Source organism: Nilaparvata lugens, chromosome 1 (assembly GCF_014356525.2).
Source record: "Nilaparvata lugens isolate BPH chromosome 1, ASM1435652v1, whole genome shotgun sequence".
Lineage (NCBI taxonomy): Eukaryota > Metazoa > Arthropoda > Insecta > Hemiptera > Delphacidae > Nilaparvata > Nilaparvata lugens.
Window position 1 is genome coordinate 77,626,830 of NC_052504.1, and position 20,959 is coordinate 77,647,788.

The window sequence follows — 20,959 nt, forward strand, 5'->3', positions numbered from 1 at the left end:
CTTAATCTTACCATTCACTTCTACTGGTTTGAAGGGCAAGTTGTTTTCGTTGCAGTGATGGGGATGGATAAATTTAATAAATATTAGACCAGAGGACAAATCATATTTGAAAAGGAAGTAACATTACTTCCACTTTCTAGTCTATGAAAAAATAAGTTGTCAATAACAACAACCTATTAACTTATTTCGCTGTCGGAAGTAAAATACTTCCACAAAAACTTACACAATTTCGTAGCACTATGAATTTCTTTCACCGTAATTTACATACAAAAAATTGTAATATTCAAGTAGAATTCAGTAGAAAATAATATGAAAGCATATTGAGCAAGAAAAGGAAAATTCTGTAGAAAAACTACCAACCAAATCAAATCTCAAACCTTGCAAGTTGTGACTTGTAAGAGCGGAAAATGCAGAATGATGCAGACGATAAAATTACACAGATGACAACGCACTCTGTGTGACTGTAGTGAAATGTTTGACAATAAAAGGTATTCAAATGTTTTCAATGAATTATATGTATTATTTTGTCATTTTCATTCGATATATTATATTAATTTATGCTTCATCTTAGAGAGTTTTTTCTCAAAATAAGATCCAGTAACTTGAAATGAAAAATCTACACAACACCAAACAGCTGATTCATGCTTTCGTTACAAGTTGCAAGCCTGCAAGAAAAAGTAGGCTGTCCTTGGAAATTGGCAAAGCTGACCTGAGATTATTTTATTGTTTTTGGATTATCAAAGAATAATTAATAATATTTTTTAAAATTCCTTTGATAAATCAATAATCAATGGCTGGACGATCTGCTGTCTCCAAAGCTCCCCAAGTATTCAGTAAGTGTTATTTCCATGCCTTATTATTGGTTTCATTTGTCTGCCCTTAGACCATTATTTCTAATGAAAGCAATAGGCCTTACATTAGGCTATCAATAAAAATTTCTATTATGTTATTTTAATTTTTGACACTTTAAAATCTTTCAAGTATCTTTTAATTTTCAAAACAGGATATAAGACTGGATTTATATGAATTTGTCTTGAACATTGTGAATTATAATCTAGTTTCAACTCTGGCAAGTTATTAACCTAACTTTGACCTTTCACCAATATTTTAATTCTTACTTCCTAATTTCAGTTTGAACGGTGTTGATAAAGTCTAGAGTACTAATCAATGTTTAATCATATCGACCGTATAATTTTAAACTTGAAATAGTGCTAAATTTTATTTGAATGAGAACAAGTGCCTACTTAAAAAGTTTACTCATTTGTCGTAGATAGATAATGCGTCTCAAAAATTCTAAACCCAGCTTAAATGTGCAAGTAGTGTTGCATGCACAAAATTGCAAGGAATAAAACTATTAATAACGTCATTAATAGATCTTGCTAATTACGTGTGCATTTTTACAAGGGAACAAGTCATAACAAAATAAGGCCTTTCCACAGATGGACCGAGAGAAGCAAATAAAAGCAAAAAAAAAAAAAAAACGCGAAATCACATGCATTCAAACAGCAGGTGGCAGAGTATAATTGCACTTGGTTATGAGAGCCTTTTGCTATTCAATTTCTTCTTCAACTTGAGGTCCAATATTCAATGTTGGATTTAAAGTCGGATTGTGAATGGGGTTGTTGATGTCTGTTTGAATTTTCCTGGACGAGTTAAACGAGTCGGGTAAATTTAAGACCCGATTCTTTCAACTTTTTAATGTCAGCAGCCTAGTCAATCAACCTAATCTCAGCGTGAGTGGTAAAAGATACGACTTGGTCCTACTACCGGTCAACATAGTTGGACGAGAAATTGGATATTGGATGTCGAGCTTTTAGTTGGAATATCCACTCATAGTGATGCTCTCAAAAAGCTTATTCAAAGAATTGAAGGAATTATTTTAGGTAGACTCGCAGCCAACTTGTTCAGAATTTTGGCTGATTCAATTTACAGTATGAAAGGTCCTGAATTTGTCTGTTTCTGGTGTCATGCTCATGAAAGTTCCCCCCCCCCCACAATGTAGGCATATTCAGTATGCCTCCTTATGTTGTCCATCTATGACGAGCACTTGCTTGATAGATTGGGTCAAAGTATAGAATGAATGACTTATTTATTTGGAATATAATCTTATTTAAAAATAAACTCATCTCATGGTCAAGATGGGACGTCAATCATAGAGCTCAGAGAACACTGTATTGCTTCTTTATCCATCCATAGAGTGCCATACTCATCAGCATCTCATGAAGTGCCTTTTCAAAGATCTTTTCCTCCTGCTCACTGAAATAAACCGGCATCCTATTGTAGATCTCGAGTGCATGGACAGGGAAGCTATAAGATTGAGTCAGTCTGGCATGTGGCAAACAAAGCATTCATGCCACAAAAAGTTCTCGTGTAAGACCAGAAAATTTAGTGTTCACAACAGTCTGAATATATTCCTGCACAAATAATGGCTTAAGATGTGCCAGATAATCAGCCCCCCACATTACACCTGTGGTTCTCTTTTGTACCAGCATTATTCCTTTTATTGTGATACCATAATTATATGTTGTAATTGTACCAGTGTGATACCGTATGGCATTAATTCAATACATTTTTCTCCATTCCTTTACTCACACTTGTGGGATTGGATTTTGGAAAAAATACATGCAAATAAGGGCTTTTGGTATGAAGCCTCACAGAATCCTGAGTAATAACAGAACCTTATTCAGCCGGCAAAAGACTGTTTTCTCCAAGGCAAGCTACAACAGGCAAGGCAACAGTCCAGAATGAAGCCCAAAAAGTTAATTGAGGCTGAACACTATGGACTGGGTCTTCTTACTTTATCAGCCCGGCGTAGCTTCCTCAGACATTCATCAATCTGTTCAGGTCAGCCATATCCCAGCTAACATACAATAATAATGGTGTGTCATCTGCATTGCATTCTACTGACCTGTCTGTGGAAAGAGTATCATATTTCATCATGATAAGAAATAAAATGACAGGAAACCCAATACAGAGCCATGGGGAACCCCACAACTTACTGTACTAACTGTTACCTCTCACTTTTAGTTAAAACAGCCTGTTCACGTCCCATGAAATATGAATGAAGAAGTACCTACTAGACGACTATCAACTGTGACGTAAAAAAGTTGTTGCATCAAATTATTTAAGCTCCGTACCAAGTTATGCTATTTTTTAATTTGTATCTTACTGTGTACACGTATAACTTTTAAAAATTAAAGCGCCCTTTGATTGCTTGTCGTTTCTATTGAATATAGCAGCAAATACAATTACCACATTTACTAACTATGTACCTTCTTTTGCAGCTGCTTTCCAGAAATGGACGTTCAACAATTATGGTTACAATAGATACGGTGAGTGTTAAATGATAAAAAGCTAAAAATTTATTCTATCTTGAAACCCTAGAACGAACCAGTTTTAATTTTGAAAACCATGAAGACAGCAAAATACTAATCTTTGATGGTGAAGACTTATTTCTTTTGTAGCCTTATACAATGCGTTAATCAGAGGTCTCAAAGAGGTTTTTGATCAATTGTAAAATTTTTAGAGAAAACATTGATATATTTTGAGTAAAATGTCTAAAGATAGGTTCCATTATTTCACATGTTAGGTATTAATAGAATAGAAATGAACTTGATTCAACAAAACAATTCAAACTAGTTCTCAATGTAGAAAACAAAGAAACAAATTGAAATAATAACAGTAGCCTAAATCAGAAGTAAACAGTTCATTAGGCATGGCATTTTGCCGTCAGCCGAAGTTGAGCCGAACTTGATAATTATAATAATTAACTCTTGATACAAAGAAAAGGCTTTCATAAATTATATAATACATTTATCATAAAAAATAATATATAAAATTGGCTTGGTTTGCGATTCATAACAAAACATAAATATTGTCTTTGAAAGAATAGATTTTAAATGTCAAATATTGAACTCTCACCTGATTCATATGAGGATAGAGAAAAAAAGTACACCCGTTTTTATCTAATTAATATTACTGTTATATGTTGATGGATGCTCGGTAGTAGTATACACGACCAAGTATTCATATTTATAAAACAATCCATTTATCACAGAGAGAATGACCAACGATTAGAGTATAAAAATTAAAGCATTAATAATTGAACTCTTCTATTATTTGCTTTCTATACCTTACAGCCGCCCTCACATACCCCACCAAAAGTTTCCAATCCTTTCCATACAAGTATTCTATGACCTCTCTTCTTTCCAGTCTCCACTTATTGAACCATGTCTTTCTTATCTCTCCTAGAATTTTACATCTACCTAAAAATGAAACATGTCCTCGTTTCCCTGACTATTGCACATTGAACATCTGTGTGTTTCTTTCCGTCTTTCCGGTCTGTAATTCAGCGGGAATAGAGCTCCTCTAGCTTTGAAAATAATACTTATAAAATTCCGCTTATTCCTATCAATTACATACCGTATTCCTTATCAGACTTTCCTCCTTATTCAACAGAGCATATATGGAATGAAATTGCGCAGCATTAGCCCTATCCAACCACTTACCCCGAATCGTTTGTCTAATTTTAGTGACCAATAGCTGACCCATTTTGCTCCACTCACGCTTTTCCTGCAGATTATCTGGCCAGTCTATATTATTATCTCTACAAAGTCTCAGTCATTCTCCATACCAACCAAATTTCTTCTTGATGAATATTTCATTGAGGATATCTAAAAAAATTACCCTATCGTCTGCGTACAGAAGAGCGTTTATTTTGAAACCATCTATAGATAGGCCTCCACCTACACTCTCACATATGTCATGCACGAAAATCAGAAACAACAAAGGTGAGGCCAAGCAGTCTTGTTTTAATCCGTTCTCAATGCTGAAACTTTCTGTTTTTCCTCCTTTACACCATACTGCAGCATTTGTATTGTTGTAGAGACTTTTTATCAACTGTATGCATTTATTTGAGAGTCCCAAATTATAAAGCTTGTAGAATAGGGCTTCTCTATTCACACAATCGAATGCGGATTTAAAGTCAATGAAGAAACAATAGGTTTTTCTTTTCTCAATGCTCAACTTATAACTCATTATAAGCTACTGTAAAGAGTAAACACGTTATCTACTGTTGAATATCCTCTTCGAAATCCCGCCTAATTCTCCTCCAATACGCCTCTGCTTTCTATCCATTCCTCTATTCTTTTCAGTAATATTCCTACAAATATTTTAGCAGCAGCAGTTAACGAAACTTATAGCGCGGAAGTTAGAAAAGATGAATTATCGCCTTTTTTATGCAGAGGGAATATGATCGAATTAGTGAAAGCCGCAGGCACGGTCTCACTCGAAAAAATATTATTGAAAACTACAATAGTAGCTCTCTATATTTAAGTGGTGACTTTTTATAAAATTCTCCTGGTATCCTGTCATCTCCTGGGGCTTTATTATCACGTAGTTTTTTTCAAAACTGAATGTACCTCATCCATCTCAATAGCTCTATCCAGATGACAAACCTCTACTAGTGGTGCTGTATAATCAGTTGTGTCTCTTCTTGCTAGCGAGTACAGTTGTTAAAAGTGTCTCATCCAATTTTCAGACGTAATACATGACACATTCAATGGCTGTATACCTCTAAAATTCTTTATCAGTTCCCAAAACTTTTTCGAGTCTCTTATTGATTTTTCATTTGAGCTTTATTTCTCTCAAGAATAATTTTCTCTTCTCCTTACATAGTTCTTCGTATTCTTTGGTCGCGCTCAAATAATTGTGTCTTACTACTTCAGAGCTGGTTTTTCTAAACAATCTTAAAAGGGAAAACATTTTTAATCTAAATTTCTCACAATCTCTATCAAACCAGCTTTGCTTCCTGAACATATTCTTATTGTGATTAGGTATCAATTTATCGCTTGCCGAATTGATGATAAGCTCATTCAATACAGCCATAGCGTTATCTAAATTCTGAGGTAGGCCTATATGACTTAATCGACTAGCTCTTTCAGATAATTTTGAAGCATACTGATAATCGTCTAATCGTTTCCATTTCAATTTCGGCAGCATGGGGTTTACAGAATCGCGTTCAATCTCTGTTCGTTTCAACTTTACGCAAATGGGCATATCATCTGAGAGAAATGATATTTGATGATTTCATTAATTACGCAAAAATTTTCTACAATATCTAGACACTAATGAGATACAGCACAAATCAATTACTGTTGTACCTCTGCTACTGATATAAGTGACTTCTCCATGAGCATCACCCTCAATCCTGCCATTCATAATAGCTAAGTTGAACTCTTCGCATAATTCTATTATCTTCTCCCCTTAACGATTAATTGTCATGTCCTTGGTAACTCTAGTACAATTTATTCTAGTATTCTAGTATCTTCGTAAATAACATGTTGTGGGATCACTTGCAAATCACCCACCCTACCGTTTAGATACCCCATTATAATTAAATTACTAGTATCATCACATTCAGATAAATAATCCCATAGACTATTATATTCCCTATTCCATTCATTCTCTGACCCTCCACTGAGATAAATAATCGGTAGTAAGTTTTTATATCATTTCTTACGATCTCTAAAATTAATGTATCATTTATATTTTTCATATTAATATCATCACAGGTCTCTTTATAGAATAAAAGTCTATAGAATAAACTTTTATAGAATAAAGTTTATAGAATAAACTTTTTTGCTCTGCCCATTCGAGATTCCTTAATTGCATAATCCCAAAATACCTTATATCCATTTAGATATCCCAAAAACTCTTCCTGCCTTCCCTCTTCAATAAATGTTTCCAGTAGAATAAAACAATCGAATTTTCTTAGAAGTTAACAATCATTATTAAGCTGCGTACACATATACGCGCTTCCAACCCGCACCGAGCACGCTCCGCCCTCGTTCCTCCATCGAACCACAGTCGCTCCGCCCACGCACCCATCATGAACGTTACGGAAGATGTTAGATCTTCTCGCGTTCCCCGGTCGAACCACTGTTGCTCCCCGGTCGATCATCAATCGCTCTGCTGGAGTGACGTTCGGTTGCGGAGCAGAGCGAAAGTCTGTACGCACCTTTAGGCTTACCTCGCAAACCAGCCACATTATACACAACTATCCCTAGCTCACAAGTAGTCCATTTTCCGGCTGACGGTTTCACTTCATTTATTGATTGGTTGCTGAGGTGCATTGGGTGGTCTCGTTCATGGTGCTCAAAATCAGCGCAGCTCGGTCCCCGACGATCTCTTCCAGCTTGGCTCTGCCATCCTCGCCTCCGCATTCAAGACCGCAATCCTCGTCCCACTTGAATGTTAGTTGTCTCACGATTAATCGGTTATGTACGAGGTATGCATTCTCGTCTGGGAATAATTTGAGTATTTCTCTTCTTAGTCTGAGTAGCTTGGCTCTAGAATTTCTGGTCTCAATCGAATAGTCTTTGTGAACAAAGTAATTAGTATGCTTTAACTTATTTGCATTATCCAAAATGTAATTGATATCACTGTCCATTGGAAAATGTGCGATAATTGGCCCACTTTTTTGAATTTTCTTAGAGGATGAGCGCTATTCACGCATAGGTCTGTACGTGAACCCAAGAACTCGACACAGAAATTTTTAACAATGCTTATCCAATTAGCAGCTTCATCACACTGTAGTCCCCGGAACACCAAATTTTTTCTCCTACTGCGATCCTCCAGTCCGACGACACGTTTTTGAAGACCTTTATTTTGACGTTTCAACGTTTTTATATCCTCTTTTACTACCTTATTGTCCTCTATAATTGATCCCATAGTTGAAATGAGGGAAGAAATATCACTTTTTGTCGCCACGTTTGAAAGCTTTTTGTCCATAACTTATAATTTTTTTTCGAACTCCTCGAAATACTTTTTAAATTCTCCCAACTCCATTTTTACTATTAATTGTTTTTTAGCACTTTGTAGGACTGTTTCTGGTGAACTCTGACCGATACATAAACTCGTATGGCTTTTGTTGGTGGAGAATCCCTTGCGGGAAGGTCCCACCGCCTGAATATATAATTTAAGCCGTCAATGGGCCTTACGACTGTCATACTTCAGCCGGGACCGACAGTTAACCGGAAGGTGAACAATAACTTTTTATGTCCTTCTGCATTCGTGAAGGACTTGAATGGGCATTAGCGCGATTGCAATTAATTTTTCAGCAATAATTACGATAATTTGTAAAACAATTCTCAATTCACGAGAATATGCTGCAAACGACACTTACACTTTCAACTTTTCACTTGAAAAAAAACCTATTTCACATATTAAATTAAAATCTCACTAAGTAATACGGAATTCACCGTGAAAGTTTATATCATTATCTAATATTAGGCTTGTAGCCTTATAGGAAAGGAATCTACAATTATTAAAATTATTGAAAAATGTTTAATCAATGTTGTTCTATTGTAATTGCTGCATTTTATTAATAACTTTTAGGCAGTTCCTCAATGAGACGTCTGAACGAACGCTCCGTGTGTCTGCTCTAATAATCTGTCAATTTAAAAACGGGTCAGTCTACTCAAGAAAGACAGCAATAGCCATAGCCACCTCTAATACAAGGCCCCGGCCTACGATATTGCAACGTTGCAGTGTAGGCCTAGAATCTAATACATGATTGGTGAAATAGATTTAAAAAAAATACCAGCTGATCTTTTTCACCAATCATGTATTAGATTCTAGGCCTACGCTGCGACGTTGCAATATCGTAGGCCGGGGCCTTGTATTAGAGGTGGCTATGCAATAGCACCCCTCTGTAGAAAATATAAGTATTATATCAATGAGGATGTTCAAACTCCACCTTAATGAATACTAAGGTCTGTATTCATAAACGATTTTTCATAACGTTCACAAACAAACATTCTTTGTTTGTCTAGTAACCAACAAATCTAGTAGCTGGCTGCTTGGCATCCGAAGCTTGCTAGGCTTAGAAAGTTCATGAGAACGGTTTATAAATAAAAGTTTAATTACGCTACGATAGCGCCCTAAATGTTCTGATTGTCATATTAATGCTACTTCAATATTCAGAAGGTAATACTCTAAAGATGATTCAACTGCATGAACAGAAATAATAATGAAATGGTTGCAGGATTGCTGAACGATGACTGTTTGCAAGAGGAGGAAGATGTCGATATTGCGAAGGCAGTGGAGCGCCTGCCACAGCCTCTCATGGATGCTCGCAACTACAGGCTCCTCAGAGCTTTCAACCTCTCCATGCTGCAGAGATACCTGCCCAAGGAGGAGTGGACCAAAATCGAAGATGTAAGAATATATTCACATTCAAAAAACACTTCACTCATATGGGCTACTTTTGTACAAATTAATAAAAACAATAAAAAAATCGTAGTAACCTTTATTATTAACTTTAAAATATTTTAAAGACTAGTTTCGACCATAAATTAGTTTTGAAGTGGAAATTGGACTTTTTGAAGTGAAAAGTGAAATCTGAATCTCATTCTTTTTGAAACTTATTTGTAAAAATTTAAGAGAAAGACAGTTTTGGGCTATGCCTGTTGTCTTCTCCCAATCATATTATATAAATTATTATAACTATGATTTGTGATTGTCAATGAAATAAATAAATAAGTCATTTTCAAGTTAAAATTTCAACTTGAAAATGACCTATGGTCGAAACTAGTCCTTAAAATATTTTAAAGTTTCTAATAATAAAGGGTACTACAAGTTTTTATTAATTCACATTTAATTTTTGGTTTCATAAATTAATTTTTCAGTCCATAATAGCTTAATACACAGAGGACAAAGTTCCTGCTCCAAAATGTAATCAAGTTGTCCAAGAGAAGTCATCGGGTATGACCTTGAGGTTGTGAATGAAAGTCATACATAATTTCGCTCCTGGGTTTTGGAAGATTTTGTGTTATAAATAGTCACGGATAAGTACAAATTTTGTATTAATTTCATTATTAATTGTTTCTTGATCACGTTTTATCATTTTGTTTTAGATTTTAATTTTTAATTCTATTTTATAAGCCAAACATCGTTTAGAGGTTATTTTGAGGTTAGGTTTCGAGATTTAAAATAAACATAGATAGTTTACTTGACTAAAATTATAACCAAATTAAAATCCTATCATTTATAAATCAATTATTATTATTGCAAGTAATATAATTTCTTAGATAGGAAGATGAGCTCAAGTAGAACACCGAAGGTTATTAATAGAAATGTACACATAGCGGGAGTACTTACGCGTTCCCAAAACCAAAATTCAAAAACGCCAAAACCAAAAACCCCAGTTCCTCAAACTACTTTAGCCGAAAAAGTTGCTCAACTACAAAGTAGCCACACTAATTTAAAAAACCAATTAGAAGTAACTCTAAAAACGTCTGAGGAAGAAAGGTTAGGGATGGTAGAAGAAATTAAATCTTTGGAACTGATTATAAAATTACAAGATGAAGACCATAAAAAAGAAATACTAAATCTAAAAAATCAATGTAGTCTAATGTCGGAGGAAATAAAGAAACTAAAATCTAAATTTGATAATACTAAATGTATGATAGAACCTCCGTCCAAATGCAAAAAAATAGAATCTAACCTAAATGATGGGAAATGCTCTGAAAATGGTCGAAATAAAACGTACAGTGAGGTTTTGAAGACAGCAACCAAAAATATAGCTGAGGGAAATAAAGATAGGAAAGGGAGAGTTCTGCTACTGACGTCCAGTCATGGACGTGATTGCAGTGATCTCCTTGATAAAAGATTGAAAAATAAATTTGATGTCCAATGTTTTTTCAAGCCAAGTGCATCAATTAATGCAGTTGTAGAGTCAGCTAGGGAACAAACTAAAGACTTTGATGAAAATGACTATCTAATTGTACTGGGTGGCTCAAATAATATAAATGAACCTAACTTGAATCATCTTCCTCAAGTAACAGAAAAAATCAAGGAAATTGTGCCACTCAGCAAAAAAACAAACTTAATAAGTACTATTCCTAATAGGTTTGATAGGCCAGAATTAAATGAAGCAATCAATTCGACAAACAAATCAATCCATAATACAATCAACAGCCTAAAAAATAAGAATTCTAAACAACTGGGGATTTGTTTTCTAAATGAAAGGCTGAAAAGACATAACTTCACTAATCATGGGTTGCATCTAAATCGATCTGGCAAAGTAATCTTTTGTAATAGATTGGCAGAGCTGATTGAAAGCCGTTTGCAATCCTCTGGTTTAAAAACAGTCAAAAAAACAAATAACGATTTTTTAGTAAATTGGCTCAAAACAGGGAAAGGGAAATAGCTACAAATGCTAGAGATAGAGTAGCACAAGATGGTAAGGTTTTTAGTATTTATCATCAAAATATTCAGTATCTTCGCAACAAAATTGACAGATTAGAAGTATTTCTTAAACAGGAGGATCCTGACATTGTTATTTTCACAGAGCATGGCTTAAAAATAAAGGAAATAAATCAAGTTAGGATTCCAGGCTATTCACTGAGATCAGAATTTTGTAGAATAGCTCATAGAAGTGGTGGTGTATGTATATTCACTAGCAATGCTAAACATACCCAAACTTATGAACTGGATTTTGTTAAGAGATTTTCTGTTGAGATGGATTTAGAGGTGACGGGACTAAGGTTAAAAATTGATGATCGATTTGAGGTAGCAGTGTTAGGTATCTATAGGTCACCAAATGGAGACTGGCAAAAATTTTGTGAGCTGCTCCATACACTTTTGGAAATTACAACCGCTCGTTTCACAAATGTTATAGTAGTAGGAGATTTCAATACCGATTTTGCCAGGCAGGATAAAATGACAGAGGATATTAGAGATATTATTAATATGAATAATTTAGAAATTAAGGTCCACGAATATACAAGAGTAACTCGAACTTCACAGACAATTATTGATAATATCCTCACAAATATAGAAGGTTGTAATGTCAGGTTAGGTAGCTCAGATCTATCAGATCATAACTATCAAATTTTAGATGTTAAGTTGCAGGGCCAGAATCCAAGCAGAAAAAAAACTTTTGTGAAAGAAATTCAGCAATATGAGCTAGGAAATATAAATTGTTTGAAGCAGGAACTGCTTCAAGAAAATTGGAGTAGTGTTTATAACAGTTGTAACCTAAATTACAAATATAAGCAATTCATTGATACTCTAAGATTTCACATTAGTGTATGCTGTCCAATAAAAAAAGTCAAAGTAAAAAGTAAATTAAACAAAGTAGATGAATGGATAACTGAAGATATTCTTACTCAAAGAAATATTGTTAGGGAAGCTTATGAGGAATTTAAATTAGTGAGGGATGTTCCGAGTGAAGTCAAATACAAATGTCTAAAGAAAAACTATGCAAAAGAAGTGAGGAAAGCTAAGTGTAAGAAAACAGCTGAAATATTAACAACTAGTACCAATTTTAACTCTGCTGTTTGGGAGGTAATTAATAGAAATAGGAGAGCAGCTCAAAAAGATACAGTTACTAATGTCCCTAGGATAATCGATGAACATGGAAATTATATGGATGATAGTATAGACATTTGTAACTTTTTCAATAAGTATTATCAACAGGTTGCATATAATCTCCAAAAGTCACTGAACACTAATACTTATAATACAACTACATTAAATGCTGAGCCAATTGAAAAGGTATTTAAATTTCATCCATTATCAAGAGATGAGTTGTCAAGAATAATAAAAAATTTGAATAACAAAAAAACAGTAGGATTGGATGGGGTCTCAAGCAAAATTTTAAAAGAATGTGAAAATGAATTACTGGACCCTTTATTGCATCTCCTTAATACTTCACTAGAGCAGGGTATTTTCCCTGATGATCTGAAACAAGGAAAAATTTTGCCAATTTTCAAGAGCGGTGATTCTGAAAGAGTTGAGAATTATAGACCCATTAGTATTCTAAATGTAATAAGTAAAATTTTGAAAGAGTAGTTTTAAATAGGTTATTGATGCACCTGGAAGAAATTAATTTCATATGTGATGAACAGCATGGGTTCCAGAAAGGGAAATCTACTAAGACTGCAATAGTATCCCTTGTTGAAAGACTAATAGATATAATAGATTCAGGTGAGAAGGCAGCCGCAATATTTCTTGATTTATCCAAAGCTTTTGATTGTGTGAACCATAGAATATTATTGGAAATACTAAAAACTGTAGGTGTGAATGGTATAGAACTAAAATGGTTTGAATCATATCTCATAGGTAGAAACCAGTGTGTTGAGCTTACCAAGGTGGATGGGAATGAAATAGTAAAAATTAAATCTCAAAAACTGGAGGTCCAGGCTGGAGTACCTCAAGGCTCAATTCTGGGTCCCTTACTGTTTCTGTTGTATGTGAACCAATTACCAAAAGAGTTAAAAGATCACAGAGCTCTGTTGTTTGCTGATGACACATCGCTTATCTTTAACAATTATTTATTAGATAGTCTAGAAATAAATGCTTTTACTGGAGTACAGTCAATTGTCCAATTCTTGAAGCAAAGGCAATTAACAATAAATAGTAAGAAATGTCAATTCCTACAATTCAAAAGTAAATATAATTCAGTAGAGGATAGAGAAATAAATGTGTTTGTAGAGGAAAATGAATTAGACCAAGAAGAGAAAGTAGCATTCTTGGAATTTTATTGGACAGGAAATTAACATGGCATCCTTACATTGAGAGGATATGTAATAAGATATCATCTGGGGTATTTGTCCTGCGGCAGCTTGCTAGGCTGAATGATAAAAAACTACTGTTAACTGCTTACCATGGACTTATACTATCTCATATTAGGTATGCTATTTTAGTATGGGGTAATTCATCTCAACAAAATATGGACAGGGTGTTTAAGATTCAAAAGAAGGCACTCAGATGTATAGAGAAAGTGAATAGGTTAGACTCTTGTAGGCCTTTATTTAAAAAGCTTGGTCTATTAACTGTGCCATCCTTGTATGTATATGAAGTTGTAATGCATGTGAAAACGAGTGGTGTGATCCAGAATTCAGATGTTCATGAGTATAATACGCGAAACAGAGCAGATTATCATATAATGGGTCACAATAGTAGGTTATTTGAACAAAAACCAGATTATATTGGTAGGAAATTTTATAACAAGCTACCTCAAATCTTGAAAAGTAATGATGATTTGAAGATTTTCAAAAAACAAATTAAAAAATACTTAGTTGATAGAGCTTTTTATAGTGTACAAGAATTCCTTTCAAACCTAAACTAGGTTGAACTACTTAGTGTTAGAATTATTATGTAATAACATGACTTGTCTTATACCCCATGACTGGAGTCTTTAGGACGTAATCTTAAAAAAAAAAAAAAGTTATGACTCACGTGGAGGACACCCGATTGAAAAACCTTGGACAAATCATATTCTATCAGAATATTTTTTTTCAGAAATATGCCAACCACAGAACTTCTAATTGCCTTAATGTACCGGTAGCTTACTTTCAACGATATGGACTTTGTCATTGTTGAATATAATGCATGAGTTTGTAATCACATCACTATTGGCAATCATATCGGAACCATTAAGCTGGATTCGCTCATAACAGTGACAGTGAACAGTGGAAATATAATTCCCATAAACTCTAATGGTATCATTCATACTGACTCGGCCGGGCTGAGTGGGAATAGTCCTATTAGAACTCGTGCGAATTATATTTTCACCATTCACTGTCACTGTTGTGTGCGGATCCAGCTTTAGTTTGTATCTATAATAATTATATGCTAGATTTGAGCTGACTTTATTACAGCTTGATAACTGCACCGATGTATAAGAATCGAATAGAATTATTCCTCTTTGTAAAGAATAATATTGGTAAGCAAACTGTGTTGGATCCTGCACAGTTATAGTAAAGAGTTGGTGGTATCTTCAATCCTAATATACTATTAACTCCTTATTTATTCTGTCCATGAATGGATATGAATATCAAAAGGAAATATGCAAAATTGAGATTATATAGGGTGATTATGTGGAAAAGTTATTTTTAAAAAGGCTTCAACTTAATTTGTTTAAAAACTCAATTTTTCATATATATTGTGTGCTCTATGAATTTGAAATGTTTATTAAATTGAAAAAATCAAGCAAATATAAAATTAATTTTATGTAAATTATAAAATTGCGTAAGTGGCGACCCTCCGATGTGTTTTCAGACGTTCTATGAGGTTGTACATTGCAACCGCAACATTGCTATTTAGAATTTTCTTCGGATGACTTCCTCAAGGCTGAGCAACAGACGAAAAAAAACTTTTACTGGTGATGTTTTTCCAAGTTTTTCAATTTGTATAGCCTACTATCAATTTATTGGAATAAAAAAGTTCTCTCAGGAATTTTTTTCACTATTATCTCTTTTTGAGATATGAGCGTATGAATTTTGAATTCTTGGGACAGATAAATTCATGAAATTTTGAGGATAGATTCTTCATTATATTGTTGATTTGACTATGTAGACCAATTTATAACAACCTTGAGTTATTTTTGGTGATTTTTGAAAATGAAAGAACTTTTTCAAAAATTGATATTTTTAGGATATTCAATTAACAATATCATGAAGAATTTATCTCTACCAAATTTGAAATGATCTGTCCCAAAAAATCGAACTTAAGTCGCTCATATATTAAAAAGTAATAGCCCAATAGAAAATCTTTCTCCTGAGAACTTTTTTCATTTTAATAACTTAATAGCATACAAATGGGGAAACTTGAAAAAATATCACCAGTAAAATATTTTTTGTTAGCCTGATGCACAGCCTTTGACTCTTGTGCATTCTCATTAAGTATAAAAGCGCGTTTCCAAAAACTCACAAATGAAGAAGTACGGGATAGTTGAATGAGGAGATCATGGGGGCCAAGGAACATCACCAAAACGAAAGATTACTTTTTAGGGAAAGCTTGTCATACATCTTTCATTGATGTCTGAACAGAGTAGGCTTAGCACCACACACTGCTATTGACAAGATAAATCGATGAAAATTGGCATTTACAATCATGTTTTTTCAAAATAGGCCTTGGAAATGTCGGGGTTTGGTTTTATAGGTATTTTGCTGACACGCCAGAGGCGGCTTCAGGGGAGGGGTGAGGGGGAATACAAGCAGAAAAAGAAAACCATGTCCTGCAGCCAAAATACACATTTTTCATTGTAATAACTTTTCAAGGCTTCCCTAACCAATCTTCCCTAACCAAATATATATATATATAATATATATATATATATATATATATATATATATATATATATATATATATATATAAAAGTGAAATGGCACTCACTCACTGACTCACTCACTCACTCGCAGAACTAACAATCTACCGGACCAAAAACTTTCAAATGTAGGTATGTTCAGTTGGCCCTTTAGAGGCGCACTAAGAACGGATTTGAAAAAAATCTAAAGATACGACCAAAATCTGCGTTTTACCAGCGTTTTCTCAGCTTTATCGAGAACAAATGAACAGAAAATGTTAAAATTTAGTACAGAAGCTCAGCTAGGGTGTAATAGTGTTGTGTTAGAAGGAATTTGCAATAACGTCAAAGATACGCCCATAATTATCGTTTTTCCAGCGTTTTTGCTTTTTCTCAGATTTATCGAGAACAAATGAACAGAAATTGTTCAAATTTAGTACAGAAGCTAAGCTAGGGTGTAATAATGTTGTGTTAGAAGGAATTTGAAATAACGCCAAAGATACGCCCAAAATCTGCATTTTTCCCGAGTTTTTTGCACTATCTCGAGAACAAATGAACAGAAAATGTTCAAATTTACTACAGAAGCTCAGCTGGAGTGTTATAATGTTGTGTTAGAAGGAATTTGAAATAACGCCAAAGATACACCCAAAATTAGCGTTTTCTCAGTTATTTCATCAAGTAATAGACAGAAAATTTTCAAATTTGGTACATAGGTTTAGCTAGGGTCTAAAAATTTTGTGATGAGGTGACTAATATTTCATCAAAGCTACGCCCAAAATCAGCGTTTTTCTCAGCTTTTCTGCGTTTTCTCAGTATTTTGACTTTCTGATGGAATGAAGCATGCTCAAATGAAAAATGCAGGCGAGCGAAGCGAGCCCGCTGATCTCATTTTTGGACGATCCAGTCGGGGGTCCAGGGGGCGATATGGTGAGCGAAGTGAGGGTTATGTTCTCTCAGAATCACCCTATAGATGCACTTAATTCCATAATTTCCTAGTGGGGAGGCGCTTTCAAGGAAACCACAAGGATAAAAATTTCAAACACTCATAACTTTTGATAAAATTATTGGATCTTCTCATACTACTGACCATTTGACTGGACAATTAGTTATGATAATTAATATAATAAATCATGATAATTCATGATGTTGTTGAAGTATTTTTCATTGAAGATTAATTCAATGATTGATCTTACCCATCCAGTGACTGATCTGCTCGTTACAATTACTCGAATCATTTTGTTTTCCACTTTAATATAAAACAATGTTTTGTGTTTTTGTTGAAATTATCATTCCCTCCTGTTTCCATTATTTTATTCTCACATATCAATTATTGTTTTTTCCATAAATTCTTAAGTACTGGTTCATGTGTTAATGTTTTTCTAAATGAAATTATTCGCTTTCAGGATGTACGTTACCTTGAACCCTACATTCAAGAAGCCAGAAAAGAAAGACTAGAAAAGGAAGAATGGGAGGCCAACCATTAGAAATACCCCATGCTTTGATAGTTATGTAAATAGAATTTATCTCCTACCGATGGCGAATCATTTCCAAATAAACTCTTATCATGATCAATTATCTTAATGTTCAATGTTGAAATATTAAACTCTTCGATTGATTTATTAAGTTATGAATTCACGTTTATGAAAACTTTGAAATACAAAATAATGTTGTCACATTATAAATCAAAATCAATAATTGAGTTGTAAATCTGTTACAATAAAAATTTGGAATGATGTATTTTTGAATCTTATTTTTATCTGCTCAAGTATCCTCATCATATGACTGGTAATTGGTATATTATATACATACTGACCACTTAGAAACTAGCACTTCCTGGGTAAAAATTTATAACTTATCTTCCAAAAAATATTTTTTTCAAACTCAAATGCCTCACGATTCATACGTTACTCAGGGAAATGTTATGAAAATATTATGTCAAATATATAGATAATTCCAAACTTTAAAAAAATTGCAAGTTCGTGTTCATAAAGCTACTTGATTCATTTTATTAGAAAAGTGGGAGGAAATAACTTGAAATACAAATTAATGAAGTGGATTCAAGGTTGAATAGGTAACAAAGTTGAGAAATTAATGCTGAGTATGCTTATCGCTCTACTTATTTCTAACGGACTTAGCTATGCTGCATTACTGCAGAGTAAGTAAAGTGCAATGTCTATTAAAGAGATGAGATGTAGAAATACAGATTGAAAAAGGGAAATGAAACTCCAATTACTTTTGAATGAACTATCTACATAACTTGCTGGTAACCTTTTCAATTTTTTACATGCTGATATGCACGGTAGAATTGGATAGCCTCTACTTATGGAAAATATGAATGAATTAAGAATAGAAGTATTCAGTATAGTAGGCTAATCAATGTATCCTAGATTCCTTGGAAAATACTTGAAATCAACATAATCATCGGCATGATATCAGTAACGACATGCAAGTCGTGTACTCGAATTCGGCTAAATTTGTTCCCATAAAATCATGGCTATACTTATTAAGGGAACATTTGTTAAACGTGATGTTACCTGATTGAAAAATGGTTATTTGAAAGTATAATTCAAGAAAAATAGATCAGAGTTTTCTGTAAAAATAAGCCTAAAAGATTACATTTTAAATGAATTTTTATTTTATTTACATTACGATATGAGGGCACCAGGAAGAAATACTTCTTATAATAGCCCTCTTGACACAACCAAAAATTACAATTTAAATATATTAATAGTATAATATAATATAAGCCTAATCTAATATAGAAAATTAAAAAATATATATAAGGCACAAATTCAATTTTTGAAATTTGTTCATTCTTTGAACACATCACTGACATATTTTATTTGCGGCAGCAAAATTATGTTGAAGCTTATTAAGGCTGGAATAACGTGACGTTTCACATGTGCGATAAGACTGTCAGACGAACAAATAGATCTCTGTTCACCCATACAGCGGTTTTTCGCCTGCAAACCCAAGTCGAAGCCACATTCACTAACGGTCAGGATTTCGAGTGTACAGACGAATCGGACATGTGAAACGTTACGTTAGTGGTCAACCAAACTGATATTGACTAAACAATGCAATGCCAGAATCACCATGCCACAAAAAATCTTTATTCATTGTTATTGTTGTGTTGTGTGTGATATGGTACTTGTCCATAATTAAAACACAAATTGAAATAGTCAACCACTTTTATTATTACATGAACTATATGAACAGAACATAAAATGGTTTCTTGGCTTCTTCAGCCACATGAAAACAGCGGAAGAAACCAGATTCTGTTCATATATATAGTTTTATATAATAATAAAAGTGGTTGACAATTTCAATTTATTTGTATTATTCTTTATTCAATGACTCAGATAACTGATTCGAACTTGTGTAAGCCATCAGTGAAAATTACCATTTACGATTGATTTCAATTTAATTAAATTATACAATTTATTTGTGTTTTCTTTATTCAATGATTCAGATAACTGATTCGAACTTGTGTAAGTCATGAGTGAAAATTACCATATACGATTTATATTAACACGATAACCATCATAATGAATCTATTCTACAGCACTAAATCAATACCTACTTTGAATTTCAGGTAGGATACAGTACAGTCTTATTTAACTAACAGTTTAATTTTAAACTGGACACACTTTGTAGAATATGCAATCTCACAATTATTCATTCTATTTTATATAATTCCACATTAATCAGTGAAACTCCTATAAGATAATATGGAGGTGAAGAGCATTACACCTGTGGAGAAAAACAAACAATCGGTTGATGTCCCAAAGACTGACCCAATTGTCAGTCACAGTTGTAGCACTCCCAAACAAGATAAACGTGTTTGTGCTCCCAGCACAATAGCGTTCTTCAGCCATTTGAATTTGCCAGAAAAAACAACTCTGTTATGGAAGATTAGGTTGAGTTCGATGCTCGGTCATTTGTATTGCTGCAATGTTGACTTCGTGTCTAATTCAATGGTAATTTATTCACATTGATGTGAAAACAGATCATAGAGTATAAATGCACTCATTTATCGTTGACACAAATTTAATAGTCAACCATCAATTTCATGCAAATCCGTCAAATTAATATATAACTCTGCACATTTACTCAATCCTCAACTGTTAGACACTAGTCAAATACGATGGAGCAACTTATTTAACCGTACATATTAGATAACCGCAGTCTCGCAGCTCTCCTGTTGGAAAGGTGGCTGCTTGATGCCAGGTCCACTGAGTACTGAGCTTCAATCTCAGAGAAGCTTAGGAAAGTCATTGGTTACGTGGTTGCGCTGGTAAGCTATCGATAAGAATAATATAAGTTTAGCTCCATTCTCCATACGCCTGCTATTCGCGTTGTAAGGCTGACCACATGAAGAGCCGAACTTCTCTTAATACTATTAAATGAAGATTCTGTACAAAATTAGAAAAAAAGAATTCAAAGACATGTTAGTGATTCTAAGGAAGATACAAAATGACCAAAAAATTATTGAAACCAAAAACAAGAGCAAGGCAATTTCGGGTATAATTAAAAAACTGAGTAAATCCAAGTCATTGATTAAGAAAGGCTCACTAAACTCAAATCAGTTCAACAAATTCTTTATCATAGGGTACTGATAGTGTAACTTACTGATGTAATATTTTTGTATTTTGTATCATGTTGTATATATTTGACACTTGTATTGTATCTGAAGACCTCAGATATTGCTGCAATGAAGATTCTATTCTATTCTATTTATGATATAAAAATCGCTTCCCGGCTGTTTGGAACCCACCCAAAGCTGTAGGTTCACCCATCTCTTACCATCACCCAAGCCTATATAGCTCGTGGGCATCATCCTCAGCAAAAAAAAAAAAAAAA

At 33.8% G+C, this 20,959-nt stretch overlaps 1 protein-coding gene across 1 annotated transcript; it reads left to right on the forward strand.

Annotated features, from left to right (window-relative positions):
* Window positions 1-572: 572 nt before the first annotated feature.
* On the forward strand, window positions 573-17,833 carry LOC111053616 (cytochrome b-c1 complex subunit 7-like). Its single transcript, XM_039443847.1, has 4 exons — window positions 573-833; window positions 3,285-3,332; window positions 9,047-9,219; window positions 17,500-17,833. Exons 1-4 carry the CDS (start codon window positions 791-793, stop codon window positions 17,578-17,580), a joined length of 345 nt encoding a protein of 114 aa, XP_039299781.1. The 5' UTR covers window positions 573-790; the 3' UTR covers window positions 17,581-17,833.
* The last annotated feature ends 3,126 nt before the right edge of the window (window positions 17,834-20,959 follow it).

What these genes read in the sequence shown, in the direction of transcription:
- LOC111053616 (XM_039443847.1), top strand. Translation starts at nt 791, where the DNA reads ATGGCTGGACGATCTGCTGTCTCCAAAGCTCCCCAAGTATTCA. An exon ending in CAAAGCTCCCCAAGTATTCA is followed by an intron (nt 834 to 3,284) that starts GTAAGTGTTATT and finishes CTTCTTTTGCAG; the next exon opens with CTGCTTTCCAGAAATGGACG. An exon ending in AGTGGACCAAAATCGAAGAT is followed by an intron (nt 9,220 to 17,499) that starts GTAAGAATATAT and finishes ATTCGCTTTCAG; the next exon opens with GATGTACGTTACCTTGAACC.